Source organism: Cololabis saira, chromosome 3 (genome assembly GCF_033807715.1).
Source record: "Cololabis saira isolate AMF1-May2022 chromosome 3, fColSai1.1, whole genome shotgun sequence".
In the NCBI taxonomy this organism is placed as follows: Eukaryota; Metazoa; Chordata; class Actinopteri; order Beloniformes; family Belonidae; genus Cololabis; species Cololabis saira.
In genome coordinates, this window is record NC_084589.1 from 39,576,512 (window position 1) to 39,602,866 (window position 26,355).

The 26,355-nt window shown below is 42.8% G+C and overlaps 1 protein-coding gene across 2 annotated transcripts in view; it reads right to left on the reverse strand.

The window, feature by feature from the left end:
• The window catches only part of znf385d (zinc finger protein 385D), a 139,075-nt gene extending 116,726 nt beyond the window's left edge, over positions 1-22,349 (reverse strand). For both annotated transcript variants that reach the window (XM_061717482.1, XM_061717480.1), the window contains exons 1-2: positions 22,131-22,349; positions 10,496-10,638 (exon numbers count right to left, since the gene is read on the reverse strand). In XM_061717482.1, coding sequence (XP_061573466.1) covers positions 10,496-10,638; positions 22,131-22,152 — 165 coding nt within the window. In that variant the 5' untranslated portion in view covers positions 22,153-22,349. The remainder of the gene's footprint in view (positions 1-10,495; positions 10,639-22,130) is intronic.
• Between the last annotated feature and the right edge of the window lie 4,006 nt (positions 22,350-26,355).

Genomic DNA, 26,355 nt, shown 5'->3' on the forward strand with positions numbered 1-26,355 from the left:
AAACCCCTTTGGCCCTACAGCTCGGCGTGTTATGCGTTTTGTCAAACAGCACATTTCCATGCCAGCGCCCGACTCCAACACGGACTTGGCGAAGGGAAGGTGCACGTTGAAATGGACTGTGATGAGAGCGAGCACCGAGGTCGGCGTGAAACTGCTGCAGCCGGACTGCAAAGCAATTTCCCAGCGTGTAGATCTGCGCATGGAATCGATCAATCACATTCCTGATTACTCTGCAGGGGGAAATGGAGTTTGTATTGTTTCTCCAAGACAAATGAAGGTTCCAGGTGAGGTAGATCTTATTTTCAGCACCAAAACACACGCACACCAACACTCCAACACACACACGTGTGTGTGTCTCCTCCCAGTGACCCCCGACTCTGTTAAGCTGAAAACTACTTTTCCCTCTTTCATTACACTCCAAAACTCTCCTGTTCCCGTTCAGCTCTCCTTCAGTTCCATCCCTGCTTCTTTTCTTTTTTTCTCCCGCTTTGGGTCGCTCCAGTTCTTTCACGGTGGCGATTTCAATAACCCATCGGTGATTGAATCAATTGAAAGTTGCAGAGCCATCCCAAAACTTCTTCCGAGCTCACTCCCGTGTCTTTTCCAGCAGCCTGGCGTCCACCGGCGGCGTCTTCGTCACGTCTGTGGGTCTGAGGGTTTTCAAGCAACAACAAACGGCGACATATGCTGCCCAAGGTGTTGGTTTTTGTTAAAGGCTGGGCGACATTTTCAAATCGACATCGGCTGTTTGTTTGATCATTATTTTCTTTGTAGATTGTTGGGTTTTGCGAAAAATGCAGTTCTTCTCTCTTCTACGACTGCATCACACCTGGTTTCAGTTTATTATTGAACTTCCCAATATTACCTGCCAGTTCCTCGTCAAAGCACTCAGCTTGCATTGTTTAAACCGTCCTTTGGATTTTTTATATTTACATTTTTTTGCATTTTGCAGCTCTTTTGGTTTTGTTTGCGACACATAAACAGTACTTTGTGCTTATTGGACTGCTCTGGGTCCAATTTACTCACAATTTATTCATTATGTGAAGGAATATTATGAACGACAATGTCCGAATTTCTGATTGCATCAGCCATGGCTGGATTAACTTCACCAGATGTGGCTGGATTAACTTCACCAGATGTCAAATTGTGTTTAAAAATATTTTTCAACAAACCAGATGTAGTGCAACAGTTTTCATGCACCCTGACGCGTTGAAAGAGGCTCAGATTTGTGTCACTGGAGGGTAAAAAACAAAAAAAAAAAGGAAAAGAGTGAATGGATTGAGGAAAAACTGGTCAGTTAAAACCACATGGAAGATTCGGTTTATTGCAGAGCCCAGAAAGTGTCACGGAGAAAGAGTTACAGATTTGCTCAAATATGAATGAATGCAGTGCAATATAAACGGTGACAACTATAATTTAAATGAGCTGCTGGGTTTATGGGGAAATTTAAATATGAAATTATATGTTATTTCTTATCTTTTGATCTGACTAGAAATACATGTGCACATTAGAGCCCTAACTCTCCAGGATCAGATTAAAGCGCAGCAGAAAAAATATTCCCATTGGAGGAGGTAAGCGTTGTACTACGTCCTGTTCTCTGATTGGTTCATCGTTGCCAGCGATAGTGGACACCTGAAGTTATTGTGAGGTTGGAACAATGTTGTATTCCAACATTTGATTATAATTAGATTATGATGTAGATTTGAAAATTGGGTTTACTCTAAAAACCTAACGTTGGCTTGACGTCTATTTATAGTAAGGTAACATGGACTAGATGATGGATGATGGTTGCTACCCGTATCCAACCAAGGACCGACTTTAATGTGTCAGCTGAATGGTCTGGCAATCAATCAAGCGGAGCAGCTTCGTTGCTAACCAAAATCGCACTAAAATATTTTGACAGGATTTTTGACAGGACAATTTTAAGGATTTTAAGTGCCTTATAGTGCTGGAAATACAGTATATTGCTAGAGCGATTGGAGAATTGGGTCAGACTTTCTGGCACACTACTTGACTGGTTTGAGTCTTACTTAAAGGAGCTTGAGGCTGGATTGTGGTAAGATTTATGAAAAAAATCTGTATACATTTTAAGTTTTCTAGTAATAATGTCAGATGAAGCATTCCAAACCCAAAAGAATGTTTCCTCTAGTGTATCTCTCCGTTGCCTTGAACAGGCTGTGTGCTGCAAAATGTGCTGCAATTCGGTCCGAATTTCCCGCGCTGTCCTGCGGATGTGACGTCACATGACGCTGCATGCACGTTCTCCCCGTTCTCCCGTGCCGGCTTCACTGTTGGCTGCAGTACCCCCGACGGCCGTCGTGGTGAAAGGTGGCGCTAGAGAGTCTCATTTCTTAAAAGGAGCCTCAAGCTCCTTTAAAGGACAAGAACTACTTTGTGTCAATAGGTCACTTTAGATCGGAATCGACAAAAATTACATGTGGGGTTCCCCAAGGTTCTATCCCAGGAACCCTCCTATTTAACATCTATTTAGAATCTTTAATATTTAGAATCTTATCTATTAGCGTTTTAGAATAATAATTAAATAAATAAGTATCATAGGCAACACATGTGAGATTAACAGAAGTGTAAAGGTAAGTCTTCATATTAACCAGGCCAGTGTAAATACAAATTGAATACACAAAAAAAAATAAAAGTAAAACAAACTGAATTCACTCTTTAAAGATTTTAGAGAATAAACCACCTGTTTGAGCCTACTTTCCACCACTGATTACAGGTCCATGGTATTTAATTTGTCGGCGATTTTTTGAGTGCTAGAAAGGCGACTATAAATAAAATGTGTCATTAGAAGATGTAACCACTTGTTGTGTAATAGAGAGTTTCAGGGTTCATGACAGAGGAATGTTTGGACAGGTAGCAAATTATTTCATTAAAAAAATGTATTGATTTCTTTCAACTACAACTGTTTTTAAGTGTTTTGGCCACCTGAACTCTTCAGACTGTGTGCTATTTGCCACCAGGGGGCGCTCTCGTTGACTTACAAGTGTTTATACAAACTATCACAGGAAGTGATTGGATTATTTTACAGCCAGTAGAATTGACGGGCAGTTCACAAATCTGGGTCCCTTCAGGAATTATCCAATGACAACTACACCAAATTTGTACGTTCGATCAAGACAACACTCCAAATGTGAATCCTCTCACTAACGACAGAGTCCGAGATATCAGGAAAAAAAAGATATTGATGTGAGCAGAGATTTGGGATAACATGAACCGAGTGGAAGTCAGACCAACTTTGGAGTTGTGCTGCAGAAACTAGGGCGACATAAATTGAGGTTTTTCTTCGACTGTCGGCTTTTGTTTATAAAGATATCAGATGGTGACTGTTGGCAGTTTTCTGTGTCATGCTGGAGTCTTTTTACATGTTCACATGGCTGATTGCTGTTGGAATACAAATAAAATATGATATTTGTCTGCTGTTCCTGCAGGAAGAGCTAGAGGAGGTGGCATGGGAGAAAGGAGTACGGGCTCTGCTTGGGCTGCTGCACCCAGAGGCGCCGCAACGGGGCGGGCAACCGAGGCAATTGCCTAGGGCCCCGAGCTGAAGGGGGCCCCGAGCTGAAGGGGGGCTCCGAGGGACGGCTGACGTCAACAACAAAATAATGGAACTACTTTGGACGCTGCAACGACAACGCATCAGAAACCCCCTCATGGGGCCCTTTCCAAGTTATCACTGGCTAGTTGATAGTAGGGGGGGCCCCGACAGACGGCTGATATCACTCCATATCAGCGACACAACTTGAAACCCCCGTAGACACTGGAATGACAGTCAGGAATCTCCCTAATGGGGCCCCATTACTAGCCAGCATCGATGTGCGGCAATAGTGATTCACAATCTGAGAAAAAAATAGGCAAACATTTCCCTCTGGGCACACGAAAAGAAAAAAAAAACAAGAAGGAAAAACAAGAAAAAAGGTGAAAGTGGTAAGTGGGAATGTGTTAAACTATTATAAAAGAGTCGTGCTGCTAGCCAGCCTGCCACTTTATCCCAAACTCGTTTACTGCACATTAAATTACGAGTAAAGTGAATTTAGTCATTTTCTTCTAAACACATTCATAGCCACAGTGTTAGTGTGGAGTTAGTGTGGATGTTAGTGTGGATGTAAAGTTTGAATGTGGACGTAAAGTTTGAATTAAGATAGTTATGTTATTTATTATTTATGTTACTTGTTTAATTACAGATTTCGTTACTGATCTGTGGTCCTGGACTCCATGCATCATGATTCTGGGGGGCCCCGTGGTCTCTCCTGCCAAGGACCCCCAGGGGGTCTAGAAACACCCCTGGATGGATGGATGGATGGATGGATGGATGGATGGATGGAATGGAGTCCTATTAATTTCTGTTCTCAATCATTGATAGGAGCAGCAACATCTCCCACTCATCTCCTCCTCTCGTCCTCAACTACAAAACAACTCAGCTACATTCTGTTGACACAGTTTCGACATGCAGGCTTCATTAACCATTAAACACACTAACGGGACTTCAGGATTTAAAAATGCTCCAGCAGTTATACATGTAGCGATACATGTTACAGCTTAGCAATGTACAATAATACACTGTAAACGACTAACATCACCTCGCCTGTTCACATAAAATACATCTTTAGCCTATTTGTTCTCTTAGAACATGTAATTGCATGAGGTATTTCTCTGCTGCTTGAGGCCATACTTTGTTACTCTTGCGTGTATGCGTGTTTTATGTGTGTGCGGCGGGGTAAAAGAAAGAGAGGGAGAAAGAAAACAAGCATCTCCGTCTTCTCTCCGGCTACGGAGTTCTTGATTTTGTCAGTCACTCATCCCCGAACGAGATTGCTCAAAGCCACAACCAGATATTTCAGTACTATTCCCATTTCACACAGGTGTGAACATGCACACGCTTCCACGAATTTCAAGTCTTTTTTTTCTTCTCCTCCTCCTATGCCACATATGAAAAATACATCCAATATTGTGTATCTTGCCGAGATGAAGTGTGTCCTTAGCGCTGCAGTGCGTTAATGGAAGAACTGTCATCATCAGCTATAGGGTCACGTGCTGCGTGCTTTTTTTTCTTTCTTCTTTCTTTGAATAAGGGAGCGTAAATGTTTATTGAACCCCGGAGGCACATAAGCAAATCTGACCTCATCTGAGCAGATATAAAGCTTCTGCTTTCAGAAGGAGTGCAGATGGAAACTAGTTTCAGCTTGATCTGTAAATCACCAAATCTGCTCCACTCCGTCAAACAGATTCAGTTTCTAATAAACTGCTTGAGTGGAGCCACATCGCGCACATGCAGATTCATTTGCTCCACGTATTTTAGCGTTTTCATTTATGCAAGTCTCTGAATTCAAACTCTACATGATTTAAAATAGTAAAAATTGGCGTTTATCTCTTCCAGATTTCACATTTCTACGATTTATTTTAACTAGTATGTCTTTCTAATGTCTCCACTATGGCCTCATTTAGTATTTAAAGCTCTTGGTATCGTCTTACTTTCTCACCACTGGGAGGAACATCGTGAAATCAGATCAGACCTGGAGGACGGCCAGCAAACGTCTTAGCTTAATACTTGAAACCAGACTAACTTACACCGGGGTCGAGGTGCTGGTACCGGCGGCGTAAGACCACATAGGTCTTCAGTGAGGACTCTTATCAAGCTTCTGGTGGGAGCCCCGGCTCTGCTCTGCCGCTGATTAGCGAATCAGCTCAGAGGAAAGTTTGAAACTGAGACAAAAAAAAGGGAAAGACTGAAAGACAAAAGCTGAAAGAGCGAGAGAGACGGTTATTTTGTGCTAATTTAGTATCGGTTTTCCACCACTTGGCTTCCCAGTGTTGTACTTATTATCTGCCGATGACTTTGTTAAGTAATGATTACACGGGGCGAGTACTTCAGAACTTTCTCATGAAACTCTCCTCGCAGATATAATCCCTCTTCCCCAGGGTTATCTACAGTTTCTCATGGATGTCCCTGCTTTCTTTCTCCCTTCGTGTGGATATTTTTCTTGCTTTTGACCAGCTGTGCTCCATATTTCAGCCTTTATTTCCAACAGATTTTTAAAGTGAGCTATCATCCTAATTTAAAAGAAGACAGAGCGGGAAAAAAAAGGGTGGCAGGGAGTTTTGTTGTTTTCTTAAGGTGTCATTACGAGCCATGTGAAGCCACCTTTCTCCTCATAATTACTTTCGACTTTCAAAGAGAGAAATCCATAGATCCATCGGGCGCGCCGCACCACAGTAAGTGCACATCGAGTGAGGGCGCCATTTAAAAAAGGCCAGCTCCTACAGTATGCACTTGTGAATCCACTCAGGTCTGTGCAGCCACATGCTAGCGTTGCATTTCAGCTTGTCACAACGACTAAACACGAAAAAAGAAAACGATCAAACACGGACTGTATTCAGATATATGAGAGGGAAGGCAGTATTTTGACTTTATTCAGTCCTGAAAGAACTGTTAATCTGACTATATCGATAGTTCAGGGGCAGTCTGTTGCAGTAGCTTTGGTCAGTTTTGTATGTCTTTGCGCAGAATCTTCCTGTGATGTGTAAAACTGGTCTTTTTTCCCCTTAAAACACAGATATATTATAATAGTGTGTCCGGATTTTTCGCCAAAAAGATCTGAAGCCTTTCTGCTGCAACCCGAACCCGGACAAGCGATGATTATTGGATGGATGCTACAACGTAGATGCAGAAGGCACGCAATGGACCCTTTGTCAAGCCCCGCTCCCGTTGCTAGGTGGGACAAAACTGTCATCCCTCCTGTCCACTTCCATTGTAAAACCGGGGTTTTACATCACTTTATTTCTAATTAATATACCAAATAAAATCAACAGCAACTACATATGAATAAAAAGGAACACGTTGGGGACCAAGCAAACTTCTTTTTAAGATAAATAAATAAAACGCCATTGCGGTTGTAGCTATATGTTGTAGCCTGCTGTAGAGCCGACTTTGTTTTGGTAGGTTTTGTTTTTAACAAGTGTTCATTTTTACTAATACAACATTTTTTAAAGTAATTTAGGGATTTCAATTTTGATACCAGGCAAGTAAAAACTGAACTTTTTCCATTGATGTGAACTGTTTTGTCCAACCGGATATTCTGAGCCGGATGGAGCAACGGAAATTTTTTTTTCTTATTGTTAAGTCAGGGACCAATCAGAAGGCTGACAAAGGGTCTATTGTGTATCCTGCAGTATGCAAGACATACCCGCGTTGTTTGCTTCTCCCAGTCTGCAACTCTTCCGTCTTCCTTCCATATTGCAGCCCGGAGCATCACAGCAGAAAGCGTGACTGGTTTGTGGCATAGCACAGCTGCTTTTAATGCAGCATACAATCTACAAACATCCACTGCCAAACCAGTGTACAGTGCATACTGTGTACATCATCACACGGGTAACACATTTTGATAAATGTCTGGGATGAAAACACAAATCCACACGGACTATCTTTATATCCAGTAAGGTCGAATTAGCAGATGTTGAGAAAGTAAATCAAGAGCAACGCAGCAAACAAGAGCAAGTAAACATGTTTTTTTCTTTTTACCATTTCTACTGTCGGTGATAATGGGGAATGTGTGACCGATGACGAACTTGGAAACGTTGATGAATATTGGTAACACGGTGTTATTTATTGACTCGAAACCCAACTGCAGGGAAAAATGGAGAGTTTGGCCCATAAAAGTAGAAATAAACAGCAGACAGAGCAGGAAGAGTGAGGGAGGAGAGACTGCAGTGCTTGTGAACTGTTTGCTGTACGTTTTATCCATGCTGTCAATCAACTGTTTTACTTGCTGAGGCGGCATATGACATCATCGGCTCAGTTATTGATCAATACAATCAGAGAAGTCATTTAATCGCGTTTATACGTAGCAGCATTGGCTCTGGTCTGGAAGCTCCCCGCCCGTCCATATGCAAACATGGAATGACTGACGGAGGAAGAGTAGCAGCAGAAAAGCTCCAGAAAACCGAATGGAGCAGCATCAATGACAAACGTGACACTGAGTCAGTCAAACACAGTTTGTTAAGCGGGAGATGGGGGTTCAAGTGAGTTGTGAAGCAGCTTAGGTTGGAATGAGTCCCAGGTACGCAGTCAATAAAGCACCAGATTTACCAGTTGAATTCACACCCTGAACAGCCTGGCCAGCCATACCTGCTCACTCTCGTGGAGTGGATCTGACGCCGCTCCTGTTCACACACATTTCCATCAGTAAAGACCGTACCAAACCAGCCGTGTAGTGCAGGGTGAGGGGATTAACCCACCCTACACTGCCTCTGATTGGCTAGTACTGGTTGCCTTTGTTGGTTAGATTGGTTAGGTTTATTGCTGGACCTTGTAAATAATTCTAATTGCATGTCTGAGTTAAGGTTCGACAGTCCAACCCTTCCTCCCCCCTGCTATCGGACTCCACAACCAGGCCTGCTCACAGTAGTAAACCGACAACGGACAATAACAACAAGATGTGCAATGTCTTTCTACTTCATACATATCCTACCATTTTTTTTCCCGTACTGCACTCCCGTACTGTTTATATTTTTAATACTGTCTCAGAAAATTAGAATATTGTGATAAAGTTCTTTATTTTCTGTAATGCAATTTAAAAAAAACTAAAATGTCATACATTCTGGATTCATTACAAATCAACTGAAATATTGCAAGCCTTTTATTATTTTAATATTGCTGATTATGGCTTACAGTTTAAGATTAAGATTCCCAGAATATTCTAATTTTTTGAGATAGGATATTTGAGTTTTCTTAAACTGTAAGCCATGATCAGCAACATTAAAATAATAAAAGGCTTGCAATATTTCAGCTGATTTGTAATGAATCCAGAATGTATGACATTTTTGTATTACAGAAAATAAAAGGACTTTATCACAATATTCAAATTTTCTGAGACAGTCCTGTATATATTTTTTAAAATTATTTTTCCTTTTCTTTGCTGCATGTGTGTGTTGTGTCTTGTGTGTACTGCTGTTGCTCAAAGCGAATTTCCCCACTGAGGGATGAATAAAGGACTATCTAATCTAATCTAATCTAAAAGCTATGCTACATTGTGTGTGATTAACTGTTTAGGGGGTAAAAATCAAAATCAAATGAAACAGATTACTGGGATTATGACAATGTGCAAATACTACTGCCGTCTTTTAGAGTAAAGTAAATAGAGTAGTCCATCCTTTGCTGTATGCATTGCTTTAAGAGCACATATCCTGGGACCACTACACTACCAAACCATCCACAACTGGTTTTATACCTTGATTTGTGGCGGTACTTCCAAGAGCCACTAATCGATACCAGATTCCTGCAGAACCGCTAGTAATAGTTTGGATGAACAGGTTTTTACTGCAACACCAACCACATTCATTCACCAGCATTCCCCTGCGGTTGGTTTCATGCCCACTCAACAGAAGGGAGGCAGTTTCTTCTGCATCTGTTTGAAAATCAAAGTCAGATCCAGACGAGACAAACCAATGATTTTTATGAAAGAGGAAAAGTTAGGATGGCTGGTGAAGCCACAGATTGATGAATGATTGATCAGCAGATATCAACTCAGATCAGCAAATGTTTCAATATGGGGATTAAACTGTGTGCTTATTTCGTCTGAAAACCTTCGCACAAGACTGATTTCCAAATGTTTGTTGCCTCTGGTTACACAATAGTGCACAATAACGCAATGGTATTTAAAAATACCAACTAAACCTGTTTTGGTAAGAAGCCCGGTGACATTTTGATCTTTCTGCCTCATATCCGTGTATTTTTACACATATGGGATCCAGACCTAATTTCATCATAAACTGAGCTGTGTTGCTGATCTGAACCCATGTGAATGTTGACAAGGACAACTTTAGCAGCTGATGCATCCGAGATAAAGAGCTTTGGATACAGAGCCGTCTATCCATCAGCAGATAAAAACAGATTTGTGCAAAATATCTGAAAGGTGAGAGCACAATAATTACGATAATCAAAATAATGACATATCCCAGGGATTCCTCTCTGTATTTTTCCATTACTGAAAGCGAAATCATGTGGTTTTTATAAGGGAAACAACCCAAAAAGGGTCAAAGATCGGCTCCCATAACAAATTAAATATTTTACCACAGAAACATGTATTCCTGAGTCATTTAACAAACCTCTAATCTCAATCTTACATTCATACAGCTTTAAAATGGTTGTTTTGATTAACTGCTTTAAGCCTGAAAAGACATGTTTGATTATAACGATAGAAGGATGACAGGAAGGTTAGATTTCATGGCCTTGCTGCTTAAAGCTCCTTGTTCTGGCCCTGAGGGAGCAATCATAGGTCCCTCAAAGATGCTGATAAGCTGGAAGAGTTCAAAGACATCTATCCATCACATGCAGAGATGTGACGTTTTCAGTGTCAGAAAAAAGAAAACCCAATCATCCCTCCGGTTTGATTGCATCAGGGGTCCGTCCGTGTGACCTTAGTTGGAGTGGAAAAGCACGGGAAGGTCGGCGATCACTGAAGGAGATAAGGATGACACTCACCGCGTTGAGTCTCGGGAATAGCCTGATTGCCGAGGGAGTATCCAAAGGAATCGGGAGAAACTGCTTCAACCCCAGTGAGGTCTGGATCGCAGGCAGAGACGGGCGCATCAGGGCGGGCATCAGGCCGTTTTGACATGCGTTACCTGTCGGAAAGAGAGAAAAGGCATCATGTGAATGGCAGCAGGGAAGGATGCTGCAGCCAAGTCTCACGCCCAAGTGAGCATTTGGTCACAATCCGAGCCCTTATGTCATCATTATTCCGGCGTCTGTCCTCCGGAGATGCACCAGGAGGACAGTTCTCCACACACAGCAAGGGCCTCCAGTTTAAGTGGTTTCAGTGTTTTAAAGCTTAAAAATAAACGTGCTTTGTTGATCATTATGGTGGATTTCAATTTTTTTAGAGGAGCTCTTTTCATCATTGTTTGATCATTCTATCAAACCTCCTCATAACTTGACCCCTTTACCAAAAAAAGATTTTCTCAAACCTTATAGACAAAACAAAGCTGCAGAGCCAATACATGCTTCACTCTGACAAAGAAGGGTAAAAAATTACCATATTTGAAGATTTTAGAAAAAGTAAAATGGCCTCCTCTCATTCAGAATTACTCTTCTTGTCATGACCGCCGTGTATTTCAGGTAAGACCAACTACTCTCAAGTAGTAGTAGTAATATTGTAAGTACACAGAAGCGTGGCCTGCCTTACTAACATTTTATATTCAATACAAAGAGTTAGTGTGTTTTATCTTTATTCAACTTTGATTTCCAGGGAGCAGAACCAGTGGAGGAGAAACAAGACCTCGGTGGACAGGGATACGAGTCAGAGAAAGGAATCATGGGACGTGGGCAGAACGACGGTCAGACTAGTAGCAACAAACGGCGTGCCACTGAGTGACTGTTGTTGGTTTGGCAGTAAAAACCGTTGCATCCACTGTGTTATTAGCAATACTGCAGACTTTCACCGCATGAGTAATGACGTAATGCTGCATTGCAGTTGGTTCGGTACGTTTTGTACCGGCAGAAATGGGAGCGTGTACCAGACTCATTTCCTTTCATGAGAACGGCAGGTCAGACTAACCGCAACACAATCTCAGAAATATATGCACATGAATTACAAATAAAAAGTATTTCCACACGTTCAATGATGAGAATATTTTCAACGATCATTTCAACCATCTGAGAGCAGTATTCTTGTGAATTTCCTGGTGCAGTGTCGGATTTTTGCTCCAAAAAGGTTTCATTTAGAGCATCTTCTGCATGCAGGTGAAAACCGTGCTGTGAAGCTGTTTCCACAAACAGCTGATGCTGATTGGCTGCAGCAGGCGTACAGTGTGTCCTGTGAAATGATTCAAACGGTGAGATAGACCGGGCCCACACAACTCCAGGAAAAACTAAAGTAAATATTCCACTTTTGTTCTCCTGCCGGAGTGCCACGCCAGCAGAGTGCTTTTTAAACCAGCGATTGGAAACAGGACAGGGCTGATTTCAACATGGCAAGATTTGAAAAAAAAGAAAGAAAATAGCAGAAAAAAGCTGTCACAGCTTTCCAAAACATTAGGAATTAAAGAAGCTATTTCACAAAAGCTATAATGAGAACCAGAGGGATGATTTTTTTTCTTCCTTTTTTTCTTTTCTTTATTTTTCTTTTTTTTATTGCCCGCACATGTGAGCACGCTCCAAAAATACTGGCAAGATACGGCATTAAACCACCGTCTTGAGACAAATAAAAACAAGCTTTGCCACATTCAAGTCCCCCGGCGGCGGTTAGGGGTAAATAAAAAGCAAAACTCGTAAAAAAAAGAGAAGCGGAGAAGTGGGAGAAACTACAAACTGTCCTTCCCCCCTTTCACTCTCTCCATCTCCTGCCTTCTCCCTCCAGTTGCCGGAGCGCTGCCATCTGTTGGAAAAAGAACACATGCCGTGTCTCATGTGGAGGCACGTCCCAGCGCTGACTTTAACAAAGCATGTCCTTCTGCGGGGATCATCCAACCGTGCCATCTCTCGACATGCCGGCCTGACGTCAGCCCTCAGGCTCGCTTCACCTTGCCCCGGGCCAAATCCAACATTCATCGGGACGAAATGCAGAGTCGAAAGCGGCCTGTTCGAACACAGCCGGCCTGAGGTTGCCGGGTCTAGTCCGCAGCTATGTGCAGAGTGACAGACTTGACATGGGGATTTGTTTGATGGGGTCATGTTTGGGTTTGCGGATGGATGGATGGATGGATGAATGGATGGATGAAGTGTGACACGTCGCCTCAGCTGAGGTAGGGATTGAAGGGATTGAAGCCGTGAAACGTGTCATCATTCACCGTCCCCGCAGACCAAGAACGACAAGAGCACGTTGGAGATTTTCTGTTGATATTTGATGTTTCATCTAACAGATTAAAGGAGCAAACTGGAACATATGCTCATGTTTTTTTCCTCTCTCATGCGAAGAACATCAAGTCTATTTTTTTTGTTTTTGTGGTATTAACATACTATTATGCCAGAGCTTCAACTGATGGATGAGATCAAAAAATGAATTCTTGAAATGGGATTTTGGTGGGTTTTCAGTACAATGGTACTCTTTTAATGTGAGACATATTTGAGTGTCAGAATAATCCAACTTAGAAGAGGTGATACAATGCAATTTGCTCAGGGCCTTTTCAGTTATATGCAAATACAGCATGTATTAACAGTGGGCTGTTCAGATTTGCTGTGAACTGACATCACAAACCCAGATCAGGTTAGAACGGACCACCTTGAAGTCCACCTTTGCTGTAACTTGAGTAACGCAAAACAGTTATTAACGAACCCCTGCAGCTCCTACGATTGAGGCTGTGAAGACGAGGTTGAACGAGCTTTTACTTTCTTTACTTTTTCTTTTCCTTTAAAACCAAAAAAATGTCACAGATGTTTCGTTCAAACTTGGAAATTGCGTCAATTTTTGAGAAAGAAAACATGTCTCCTTTGAAGCATTCATTATCCTGAAACCAAAAAAACCAGACATATGTTCAATTTTAAAACTCTGACTACTGTTTATTTAAACATTTCTGGATGAGCGGTATTTTGCTGTAGCTGGGCCGGTTTAAGCTTTATATTTATATTCTGTATGGAGTTAAATTTGTTGCATTACAATATGCAGCATCAGTTTACCATATGCTTCACATTATTTGTATTGTTTCTATAGCTCCGATGCATCACAATGAAATATTTATGAACAATCACGCAGGAAACACTGCAGGATGCTGCTGAAGATGTGCATCCAGATGCACCTGATGTTTTACACCATACGACATGACAATGAGTAACCTGCTGGTTCCCTGCAGCCTGCCGTCATCTAATATATCAGTGTATCCACATTTGAGCATGAAGTGAAGCGAGGCTGATGGGAGCAACATTAACGTTGCTGTTATTTTGTAATAAAGTGAGTTTAGTTGGATAGAAATCATTGCATACAGAAGCAGCAGAAGAAAAGTAAAATGGATCACCACAGCTGTTGTAAATTCCTCCTGAGAGGAGCATAAATGCCAAAATAAAAATGTAAAGACTGATCTCACTTCAGACCACAAAAGTCAGTCTCCAGGAATGTCACCAGAGTCAGCAGGATTTATTCTCCTGGGAGCATCCGCGCACATTTTCCTTCCAACTTGTGCCACAGTTGTTGAAGTAAAGAGAAAACAACACGCTTACTTTCACCCAAAGTAACTCTGGAGGCACCGCGTTTGTACGGTTGAAAAATAAGGCATACGTAACTGTAGCTATCAGAGCTTATTAGTGTGACAAGTGCAATCATACCCACTGGAATGTGGTGAAGTCAAAGTCTATTGTGGCGTAGAAAAACATGGTAAACTTGAAATAAAGTACCACAAATGTGTGCTTGTAGGACTGCTAAGTGTTCTCACCTCACACTCTGCAAAAACCTCAGACTGCTGGGGGAAGCAATGTAACGGCGCATGTATCCTTTACCCCCCTGGCATGAAATAACAATCGCAATCCAGCCAACATGCCCGAACACACAAGCACATTCCAGCAGTTGTCCTCCGCCCCAACATCTGTAAACACTAGCGGAGGAGACAAGGCAGGAAGACGAGGCCCTGGATGGTAAACTGAACTCTAACCCTGAAACCTGAGCTCCAAATGAACCCCAGACGACTCCAAACAACTCCAAACAACCGGGGCGGAGGATGTCAGTTCCTGCATGCTTTTATGGAAAGTCACATATTGTCAGGAACTGTCACTTCTAAATCTATTGAAACCTCGTGCAACATGTGTTTGCGCTTACTTTTCAAACGGGACATTTTCAAAGCGCCCAAACCGTCGATGCTTACAATTAAATATGAAGGTTTGACATCGAAAAACAGACTTTTTATCTTTTGCCTTTCATGTGTTCGGACGCTGAGCGTACTTTTTGTTTAGGTGGAACCATAATGTTTGTCCAAATCCAGTTTTAAACACAGCGGATCACAATCCCGTCCCTCTGACTGAACGTTCACGTGTTCGGATCCAACTTCAGCTAACCCACATGGTTTCTATGGCAACCTACACACAGGAAATGGATGCAAACGAACCAAGCAGAAGGTGGATGATGCTGCGGATGATTCTGTGGACGGAGGGCGGAGAAGCCGCCCTGTGACAGCGAGGTGCACACACCAGGCTAGCTAGCTGGTACACCTCATTTCTATTTGCTGCTGTTGGGAAAAAAAAAAGAAAGTCCGATACGTCCAGAAGACCATTCATACTAACGGGAAATTTCCTAATCTCTGACCCAGGTTTAAAACTCCTCGTTCTGTTTGCTCGGATTATTGTTTGTGTGACGTTCAACCTTAAGAAAGTGGATCTCAGGGCACATATTTAGCATGGCGCAAGGAACTAGCAGACTTTTATAACATCAAACGTCTTCCAGCCGTTTGACTGTGTAGTGAAATTTTATGGGCTATAAATATAGGCCGGTATAAGAATAGTTTCTCTCCCATGGCAGCGAGTTAGCAAAGTTGGCACCGCTGTGGAGCCTGATTTACACTTCTGCGTAGCAGTTACCCTCGTAGGCTAAACATAGCAGCTACGGCGGCGGCAGCGCTCGACCTGGACCCGGGCCTGGAGAGCCCCGGCATCAACACACCTGATTCTAATTAATGATCATTGTCAGCTTGTCATCGAGTCTGTGACTGACACAATGATGAGTGTCAGGGTGTGTTGAGGCAGGGAAACATGAGGACCAGGGTGGAACAGCACTGGTCTGCGCCGCCTCTGGCTTTTAGGATTCTGTGTTGTTGTTGGTGTCGCTCTGTAATTAAACCAACAACCGTCAGACGGCAGCATGGTTTTTTTCTGCACTGCACCTGCTTTCTTTTCAGGGTGCAGCTCAGACGTAACTGATGCTCAACATTCATGGGCTCCAGCTCGGAATATTTAATTTGCATTATCGTTTTTACAGACAGTAAAAACTACAGCGACTACGTTTACATGCAGTCAAAATTCGGGTTATTGCTAATATTCCGGTTACTGAAACATTCGGAATATTCCATTTACATGTGTGAGCAAACAGGGTTATCCCTGTTTACATGGTAATTAATCATTCGGGATATCTCGATCAAACCAGCGACGCGCTGAGAATGTGATGATGCAATTCCCGTCATTTCCGCTTCTTCTTCCTGTATCCAAATTCAAAACAAATGCTGCTTTGCGCAACTTTTCGCTCACCTTGTTTTAAATCTCGATATCCCTGTACTTTCTACCGTCTACAAATGCAGAAATGTTCATATCCTTCATTACATTTATGAAGTGATTAGTCTCCTCCTCACTCCAAAAGTGTGGCGTGGTCTTGCGTTTCTCCGTGTTTATAAGAACTTCCTGAACTCAAAAGACCAGGATTCCTTGTGAACAGAAGCATGCGCAGAAAACAAATTCCTGTTCCGTTTGATTAGGATTTGATTCCGTTTGGCGTTTACATGACCGAATATTCGGGTTTTAAAAGGAGTAACCCAGGGGTCATATTCGGGTTTTTAAAAACCGGAATATGAGCAAATTCGGGTTATTCAAAGGGGTTATTGGTGTTTACATGGCCGTGCAAATTCGGGTTATTGCCAATATTCGGGTTTTAAAAGGGTTATTGACTGCATGTAAACGCAGTCAGTGGCAGACTATCGTTCTACTACACTTCAAAATAATGAAGAAGAACAAATCTACCGATCATGATTCTTGCGGTCTGCGTCAGAGAGAGTGAGGTGCACGTCAGGCTACGCTGTAGCCTATGCCATAGCCCATGCCATCGGGTTCACACCTACACCATAAATAAAGATAAAACGCGGTAAAAAAAGAAGTGTATTGCATTGAACATAACTTGTTCACACCTGCCCTCCAGTTCAGATGCAGGTGGACACAAGGCATCAACTGAAGGATAAATGCTCATTTATACCCTCATATGCTTTCATACTTCACTATGTCATCTGTATGGTTGTTTGGCAACACGGCCATCAGGGGGCAGTGATGAGTATCATTGATATCAAAAAATGTGATTTTTGATTGCATCCGCTCTTATTGCTGGATGATTAACGCGTGTTGGGTTATATAAACCAACCATGCGTGTTATTTGCCACCCAGTGCCTGAAGGTCGTGTTATCCCTAAATCAGCGGGATGAAATACGCCCTCTGACGGCTATAATTTCCAAAACGAGGTATTAATAGGATGAACATTATTTGGCCGGGTTTTGCTTCTTGCCGGTTTATGGTTTCCTCGGCTCCAAGGCCGAGTAGCTTGTGGATCTCCTCGTCTCCCCAGTTACTCATCCTGCAAATATAGGCCCTATCGGTGACGTCCAGCGGTGGTATGTGACACGACCGGACGAAAGTCCGTACATATGTGGGGAATTCTTTCCTTTCATTTTACACCACGCATGAAATAGATTTTTTTAATACCCTTGGATCTCCGCCAGGACGCTTGGGCTCCCTCCATTTCCGTATCAAATGTCAGGTATGAGATGTACCCTAAGGCGCCACTTGGTCACTCTGGTAAGCAAAGTCGTGTCGTTTATCTAATAGCCGAAAAGTAAAACTTTAGAGTAAACAAGCCTTCCATACCGAGATGTGTGCAAATCCATTTTGAATTGGTCTTAAAACCATCTCTGTATGATACCTGCATCTAATTTGAAAGAAAAAAATAAATACAAATCACATTCCATGGCTGTTTAGGCTGTCAATAAATCCATCTAAATATGATCTGAATATGCCAAATAAAACCCACATTTGGGCTGAGAGTGTAAACATAGCCTAAGTAAGTCGATAACTGTTAATATTTAGATTATGCTAAAAGCGTCTAAATTGTGATTCTGCTGGCAGAGCGCACCATCCAGTTGGGAAGCTGACGGTGTCGTCAACTCTGCATCGAGTGTCACTCATGAGAGCGGCTTCAGTGTGGAGAGTCTGCAGGTCACACTCATTAAAATAACTGGCACGACACTACCTGAGTTACCTGGGAGTCTTGTCTTCAGGCTGGTTTTGCAGTCTATTATCCTGTCAGGGGTCTTTATTCAGATGATTAAAATAAACATAATGGAGGAAAGACAAAAAAAACCCCACTAAAGGTCAGTGGAATAAGAGCCCTGGTTATATGTCAGTAGCTTCCCTCTGAACAATCTGTCCTGAGCTGATTTATTTACACAGCGAGCGGAGTCTCGCAGCTGAATGGAGACCTCTCACCGTCTGCTTCCAATGCAGACACTGACACCAACTATGCAATAGCTAACTGTGAGATTTATAAGTGCCTGAGGTTGTCAAACGTTTGTCTATGCAAATCGTGACCACAGATTTGTATTCGGCTGCACAGAAAGCTGCAAAAAGAGCTTGTTTTCTGCCTGCAGCACTCAGCTATTTACAGATATTTAAATGCATCTAAAATCACATGATGGCATGATTTACCCATCAGAAATGATAAAAGTAACTGGTGACATGGGAATATTAGTTTCAGTTGGTAAGACTCAAAATAATGCGATCGTCTTTGCTGATAGTCGGGATTGAAACAGCAAGAGTTACACAATCATTCCTTCAAATGAAACTTGTGTTGCTTTAAAGTTAAATATCACTTGCATTTACCGTATTTTCTGGACTATAAACCGCACCTGCATACAAGCCGCATCCGCTCTATTTAAAAAAAAAAAAAAAGATATGCAAGCCGCAGATATTTCTGTTGTTAGATTAGATATTTCCTACATGTACAGAAGGATTTTGAACTGTAAATGATGCACATGTTTGTACCTAAATAGATCCTTTTAACACGGCAGCAACTTTGCTGATTAAAACGGGACAGAACCAAAAGAAGATAACCGGTATTTATTTATCTATTTATCTGTTTGAAATCTGCTTCTACTTCTATCTGCTAAAGAAGAAGTAGTGTATTCTTGTTTGCATTTATTTTGTCTTAGTTTTGATTCTAATTCCGGTTAGAGCGCCCCGAGCGGTGGAAGAAAAATCCACAGAATAGCCGCACCTTTGTATAAGCTGCATGGTTCAAAACCTATGAAAAAAGTAGCGGCTTATAGTCCAGAAAATACGGTAGTTACTTTTTAAGCACAGTGTTTGGGTTTTACAGAACACTTGTTGAATCATCCTTATCTCCTGTCACAGCAATGTCATTTCTAGCCCCCAAATAACTAAAAGCACCACAATAAGCCAACTATAATGTGCTACCTGGCCAATGGCTAAACCCAGAGAGATCATTTTAGCAATTAGTTTGAGAACACGCAGCAGCTAAACAGCCACGGTGCCCCTCGGGAGTTTATGAAAACGAAAAGCAAGCTCCCGCCTCCGTCGTGATGCCTCGTGTCACAACTCGAAGCCATTGTTGCCGTTTGTCTGCCGGACAAAAAAAAAAAAACAAGCACAGAGTGAAACGCAGCCTCGGCTGCCTCATCATGTGAGCCGGGATGGAGCTTCAGAGGTTAATTTGGTTAAACGTAATTCCAGTGAATTGAATTAAGCCGAAACGAGCTGACACACATGCAATCTGGGGCTTCTGGAGATGCGTTCTCGCCACGTTGCCCAGAAATGTTGTGCTGCTGATCTGAGATGAGATCTGAAGTCTGGAAGCATTATTTTATTTTTTTTAAAGGATGAAAGTCATGGGGGGGTTTGTTTCATGTCCCTTTTGGTGATTCATTCTCTTTCAGTCTGTGTTTAACGATTCATCATGTACAACATCATTGGACAGGATGCGCTCGGCCACCGTATCGCCCGGCGCCTCAGACTGTCCTCTGCGTTAACCTTCCTGAAGGATTTGTGTATCCGGGCTCCAGCGTTTTTACTCCCGCAGCCGTATGTCGACAGAGGAGGAGAGTAAAAATGATGTCTGGGGGAAGCAGACTGGCATTAATAATTAATCATCCCGTGCTTTGCTCTCCTCCACCTTCCGCCTCCTCCTGCTCTCCTGAATCAGGCGGCTCCTCCAGATAAGATCTGTCCAGAGAGGCCGAGCGTCCACTCGGACAGATATTGCTTTCGCGTAGCCGTCCTTTTTCCCGGAGCAAATACAAATCCAATTATTAGATAAATCTGAATTGCTCGAAGTCATTTGTATGCTGGTGATGTTCCAGATGCGATTAATGCCTTTGTGTTTTCATCGAGTTTGCTGATTGTATTCAGTGACCCTTAACGTGCTGGGAGATCAGAGCTTTCCTTCAAGCAGGGAGGGAGAAAAAATCATTTCAGCCCCATTAAAATTAACAAAGTCAGTGCAAAAGGTGTGTTTGGAGGGCCCGGAGAGAAAACACCTCCACTGTTTAACCTTTTTACTGAATAAATCCCGTCCTCATCGGAAGTTTCGGCATATGAGACACATTTGACAGCCCTCAGCTCAGCCCACAGCTACAGTAGGGGCTGTCTCTGCCGCCACGATGGTGGCGTGCTGGTAAACACGGCGGTCCGCGAATCAGCTCCAACAATCACTCTCCATGCACGCTCTAATCTGAGGTTAACCGAGAAAAGAAGAAAAAAAAACAAGAAAAAGTGGTCAGATTTCCCCCCGGAGGTCCGACTCAACGCCGCTAACGGCTCGTACGGCTGCAGAACACACTTAACGTCTATTAGCCGGCCCGGTCACGCCACATTAACCGCCTTGTCCCAACGTATGAAAAGTGAGTTTATTTATCATTATTTTGTCCTCCTTCCAGATCTGGCGTTACGTTTCAAAGGGAGGTCAAGAGTGGGATACCTGGCCCGGCATGAATCACTTTTAACGGCAAACATGTTCCCGCCGGACAGCAGCAATGCAGAGCCCATGAAAAAACAGCGTCATTAATCTTTTAAGAGATATCATCTCCCCCCCCCCATGCAGTGTACTTGTGCACTCAGGACTGTGCTCTTAAATGTTGGAATGATTCACATCCTCTAAACAATCCGCAACCTTTACGATCCTTTTTGTTTTGCTTAACACGGCGCGCCGGAGATACGACGAGCGCCGGTACCAAGTGCTCATGAAAGCGGCGTCGGCAGCCGCAGAAACATGCCTGACGGGTTCTTCTTGCGCCTGAAGGCCAGAGAGCTTTCACCACTCTCACTTGTCATCATGTCGGGCTAAACGGGCCCAAACTCAAAACTCATCCATCCAAGAAGACCAGCGCCACCTTCATTTTCTTTTCACTTCCCTGCAGTTTCACACCTGAGAGACGTCGGCTGTGGATCTCCACGAGCTGAAGCTGTCTCTGCACCTGACAGCTTATTCATTTATAAGCTCCCAGCTCTCTTTTTTTTCCTTCCTCCCCCTTTTCCTCCTCCTTCTCCTCCTCTTCAGCCTATGGCATCACAAGAAGAAAAAAAAAATCCTTCCCGCTCTTACACGCCACGGTCTGTGACTTTAATCCCTTGGAAATGAAAAGAAAAGTCTTTCATTTAACAAATCACCCCTTAGAACTCCAGATCCCTTCGTAATTATTCCTGCAATGTAAGACAGCCGTGAGAAGAGCTCTTGACTGGGAGCCACACAGGACTCTAAGTCTTCCAAAAGCCTCTTCTGGTGTCCTCCAGAAAAAACTAATGGAAGGGGGCCTTCCCTCAATTTATTGGAATATCTAACGTGAAATATCAAGTGGCTCTCGGAGCCGGCATCTCCAGCCTCATCCGGATTCCTGCACACAGCCGCTGAAAATCTAAAAGTTTACAGCCTCAGAGTCCAATTAAGCGAATCGTGAGCATGAAACAAGGAGTTTACCTGGGAAGCAGGTTCATTGAGCATTTTTAGGAGCCCTGAGTGAGCAGTTGGGAGCTTTGCATTAAGCACCGCTCCTATCCATCTCTTTGAGTTTACACAACCAGCGCAGTCCGGCTGGAACACATTTACTTTTAGGAGAGGGGTTAATGTGCACTGGTTCTCAGTGCTTGACTGTGATGAAGCACATGCTGTCAACACACACACACACACACACACACACACACACACACACACACAGACAGAAAAAAGAGGTTTTCTAGGTGAGAAACTTCATGCTCTTTTCCTTTAATGGGAACCAAGTGCTCCTGCTGCTCCTGCTGCTCACGCTTGCAGAGCAAATCAAATCAGGCACATTTACAGTAATAGAGAGACTCTGGACGGAGGCGCACCTGGGATCAGATCATGGATGTATGCATCTCACACACACACACACACATTTAAAAAGACAAATGCACTCACCAAAGAACATGCTGCTCTCCATGGCTCCTCAAGCTCTGGGGTTCGCTGTATTTCCTCTCTGGTGCCCTGCCAGTGTGTGTGTGTCCATAGGAAGCCGCGTGCGCATGCCTCATGCACTCCTGCATGTGTGTTCGGTCCGACGGCGGCGTCAGAGACCAGTCTCCATGCTGCTGCTCTGTGGAGCTGTGGATCCGTGGATCTGCCTCCCCCTCACACTGGTCCTCCCTGCCCGCCTCGCTCGTCTCCTCCCCTCAGCTCCAGCTCTTCCCCTCCCACCTCCTTCATCCTCCTCCTCCTCCTCCTCCTCCTCCCTGGCCCCTCCACACACTGATTCCCTTCTCTTCTTTCTTTCTTTTCTTTCTCCGGGGTGTCTGTCTATATTTTCTAGCAACAGCCTCCTCTCCACAAATGCCTCTTTCTCACTCACTCACTCATCTTTGTTTTATGTGTCAACTACGCCTCTCCTCCTTCTCACTTCTTGTTTTTCTCCACTGTCACTGCTTTATTTGAGCCTATTCCATCTTCACCTACCACCTTGTTTTTCTGCCCATTCCCCTCGCTCTCTCTTAGCATCTTTGCAGTTTTTCCCTCTTATCTTCCTCCTTCGTTCCTTCATCATCAAAAAGAAAACGGAATAGAAATTGGTTTCTTGCCAAAATCAGCTTATGCAAGCAACTGGTAAACATGAAAAGACCATGATAGATGTAGACAAGCACATTACGGAGAGGGCTTTTCATCTGTTTGGGTGCTTAAAAAAAGATATTGGAAAAATGTAACTTTGGGGGATTTTAACACAGCATTTGTAATGTCTGCGTGAACAGAAGAGAAGACGACCGTCGCTGTTGCAACCAGCGATTCCTCTCAGGTTCCCAGAGCATTTTGTGATCTTTAAGCTGTTACCTCCCCAAGGCAAATCAAATTATGATGCACAACTCCCCACTCTCCCTAGTCCCAAGAAAAAAGCCAGACAATAGAAATAACTCCTTTTTTTTCTTTTAAATAGCTTATTTCCTGTGGAGCCGAGGAGTTCCCTGAACAAATTTATCATAAAGAAGAAAAAAAAAAAAAACAAGGCTGACAAATAAATGATATAGCCCTACACAACTAAACAGACAGCGCCTCCGTCGTGATGAGGAAGAGAGATGGAGAGACGGAGAGTGAGAGACGAGCCACTTTCACACAGAGGCTGCTGATTAAAGACACTGGAGATCATCTCTTCATTTCGCCTCCAAGCTCCAGCTGTGCTTTCACAACGACTCCACCGGGCCAGAATATTGTCTCCCCGGTCTGGGTTTTCTCACGTTGTCTTTTTTAGTCTGAACTTGAAGCCTTTCTTCGTTTTCCCGGCCCACAATTAGCAGCAAGTGTGTATTCGGTCTGCACTAACTAACGCACCAAGTTTCTTCCTGGTGGTTTGAGTGGCACATGCACAGCCGCTTCAGTTTTGCCGTTTCCTCTGGCTGTGAGTTGAATAACAACGTTTTGATACAGTCAGTCCAGCCGGTCTCTGACCCATCCTGATCTCAGACCCGGCGGTATCTTATTCATCAGTGTCTTAAGTTTGCATGAAACTTGGGCTTTGTCCTTTTTTTTTATGAGCCAGGTTCTTGAAGTTTTAAAAGGTAGGCATTTTAATTAGCAAACATTTCCCACCATCCCCGCAGTGCGCTGATGGATTTCATGCTCCTCGCAGAGTCTGCAGCCATCCTCGCACCCCTGTTGCGCCATCTCTGTGTCTCTACTTCACACCGCACTCGTTTCACCATCGGTTCTGCTTCTGCCATCCCCCCTAAAAAAGGAGGACGGCAGCGTAAAGGTGCTACAGAGGCTGCAGGGAGCGACAGAGGGTATGCATCATCACGCAGGGGTCTCTCGGTATTGTGGTTCTTTTAGATACTTCCTACCAGAGGTGTCAAAAGTATTCACATTCATTACTCAGGTAGAAGTATAGATACTAGAGTTTAAAAATACTCCTGTAGAAGTTGAAGTATCAACTCAAGTTTTTTACTCAAGTAAAAGTATAAAAGTATTGGTTTCAAAACTACTTAAAGTATAAAAGTAAAAGTAATGTAAGGGAGAAAAAAGCCATTAAGGACAAAGCCATTGAAAATGAATGCATCTTAGTATAATGCAAATATATTAAAGAAGCATATATGTGTACTATTGAGCATTAACATGTGTTTCAGAGAGCAGAAGATATGATGACTAGTTGCCTATAAGTATCTTAATGGTGCAAAAAGTCAAACTTCAGAGGCATGTTATCATTTATCCTAACCTTTATTGGAATGTACATCCAAGTTTAGTTGCAGGAATCTGAGGGAACGGATGTAAGAACAAAACTGGAGAAGAACATCTGAAACAACCACAACCAAATTCACTCTATCCGGATGGAGCAATTTAACTGGATAGTTTTTTTTTAAAGGCCGAAATGAAATAGAGTAACGAGGCTGTTTTTAAAATGTAAGTAAAAAAGTACAGATAATTGCGTGAAAATGTAAGGAGTAAAAGTAAAAAGTCGTCTGAAAAATAATTACTCCAGTGAAGTATAGATAACCAAAATGTCTACTTAAGTAAGGTAACAAAGTATTTGTACTTCGTTACTTAACACCTCTGCTTCCTACCTCTCTGAGATGAGCTTTTCTGCTGTTTCCTCTTTGAGAATAAAGTGTAAAACATGAACCGAGATGCTAGCAGCAATCCCTGTTAGGAAAATATGTGCAGTGGAAAACAGGCTGATTGCATTTGACGACAGCAACATAAAATTAGACTTTATGCTTCCTGTTAACTACCTGCACTGATTGACATCCGTTAATGTTTTTGAGACAGGGCAAGTTAATTTGAGTCCCACAACATACAATACGTCTGCTGTCACCGTTTTAAAAACATTTGCAGTGGAAAACGGAATAACTGACACTCCGATACAGATAGTTGATATTTCTTGCCAAATACCTGCACTTGTATTTCTTTTCCTTTCCTTTCGCGCAGGTTGCCCGTCTGTTATTTTGAAGAGATGTGCGGTGGAAACTCTTCTCGACCGCTAATACAGTGAGAGCATGTTTTACTTAACAGATATTGAACTTTGTGTTTATTATTCTGAAGAGGCAGTGGCACACTTTATTTTCTATTTTACCTCATCTGGAGAAGGCAAGTGCAAAGTGCAATTTTTATTTGATTGTGCTGGGAGTATTTTTGTTTTGAAAAGCAGCCTGACTGACAAAATCTCATTAAAAAAAGAAAAAAAAAAAAAGGTTGACACAGTTGAGGAAGAGTTGTTGTCGTCGTGTGTGTTTTTGTTTAAGTTAAACTACACATTATTTACCCCTCAGTCCCAAATTTCCAGTTAGGGGCAAATGCCAAGCGGCTAACTTCCAGGTTGAGTCTGATGAGGGAAGTAACAAAAACTGCAGATCCTCAACTGGCCACTAGGGGTTGACTCCAAAAAATGAGTCCATCTCCACTCACTCCCATGTTAAAATGTCCACCTTTACCGCAGAAAAAAACATATTTACAGCATCCAAAATCAGTTTTGGCTTTGAGGTGTCGCCTTTTGATTGACAGTCAGCTCAGCGAATGGCTAACCACCATTTCATCCTCTACAGTCTTCGCCCTGATATGACATTTAAATCGGCCGTTTTGAGTAACGCAGCATCGGCTAAATGCAGCAGCAATGTCTGCCTTTACCACCAAAACAGTATGTGAAACAGAATATTTATCTGTAAATATCTGCCAGCAACTCTGCGGCTACTTCGGCATGGATCGGCTAAAGGAGCTGGTAGCCACAGCTAACTTTGATTGACATGTGGTGGGCGTGTTCCAGCAACATTTCACCATTATGAGGCAAAAGCTTTGGAGCTAGAACAGTCTCATAATTGAGAAATGCACAGGACAAGTTTTACAAATGCACAGACCGATTTGCAAATACACACACCGTTTCACACACGCACAGAACAATTCACACGTGTGTAAGACAAGATATACAAATGTATTTTTGATGCACACACAAATATAACCTGATTTACAAACTTTTTTTGTCTATGAGCTGCGATTGACTGACTTTTGAGACTCCCTTGACGTGACTCGATCCACAAATACGTTTTTTTTTAACACGGAAGGATCTGCAACCAATCAGATGTCTTCCTTTGTTTCAGCCAATCATAAGAGCGCACCCAACGTGGGGGACGCAGAGCAGTGGATAAAACACGACTTACTCTAAACCAATCAGATT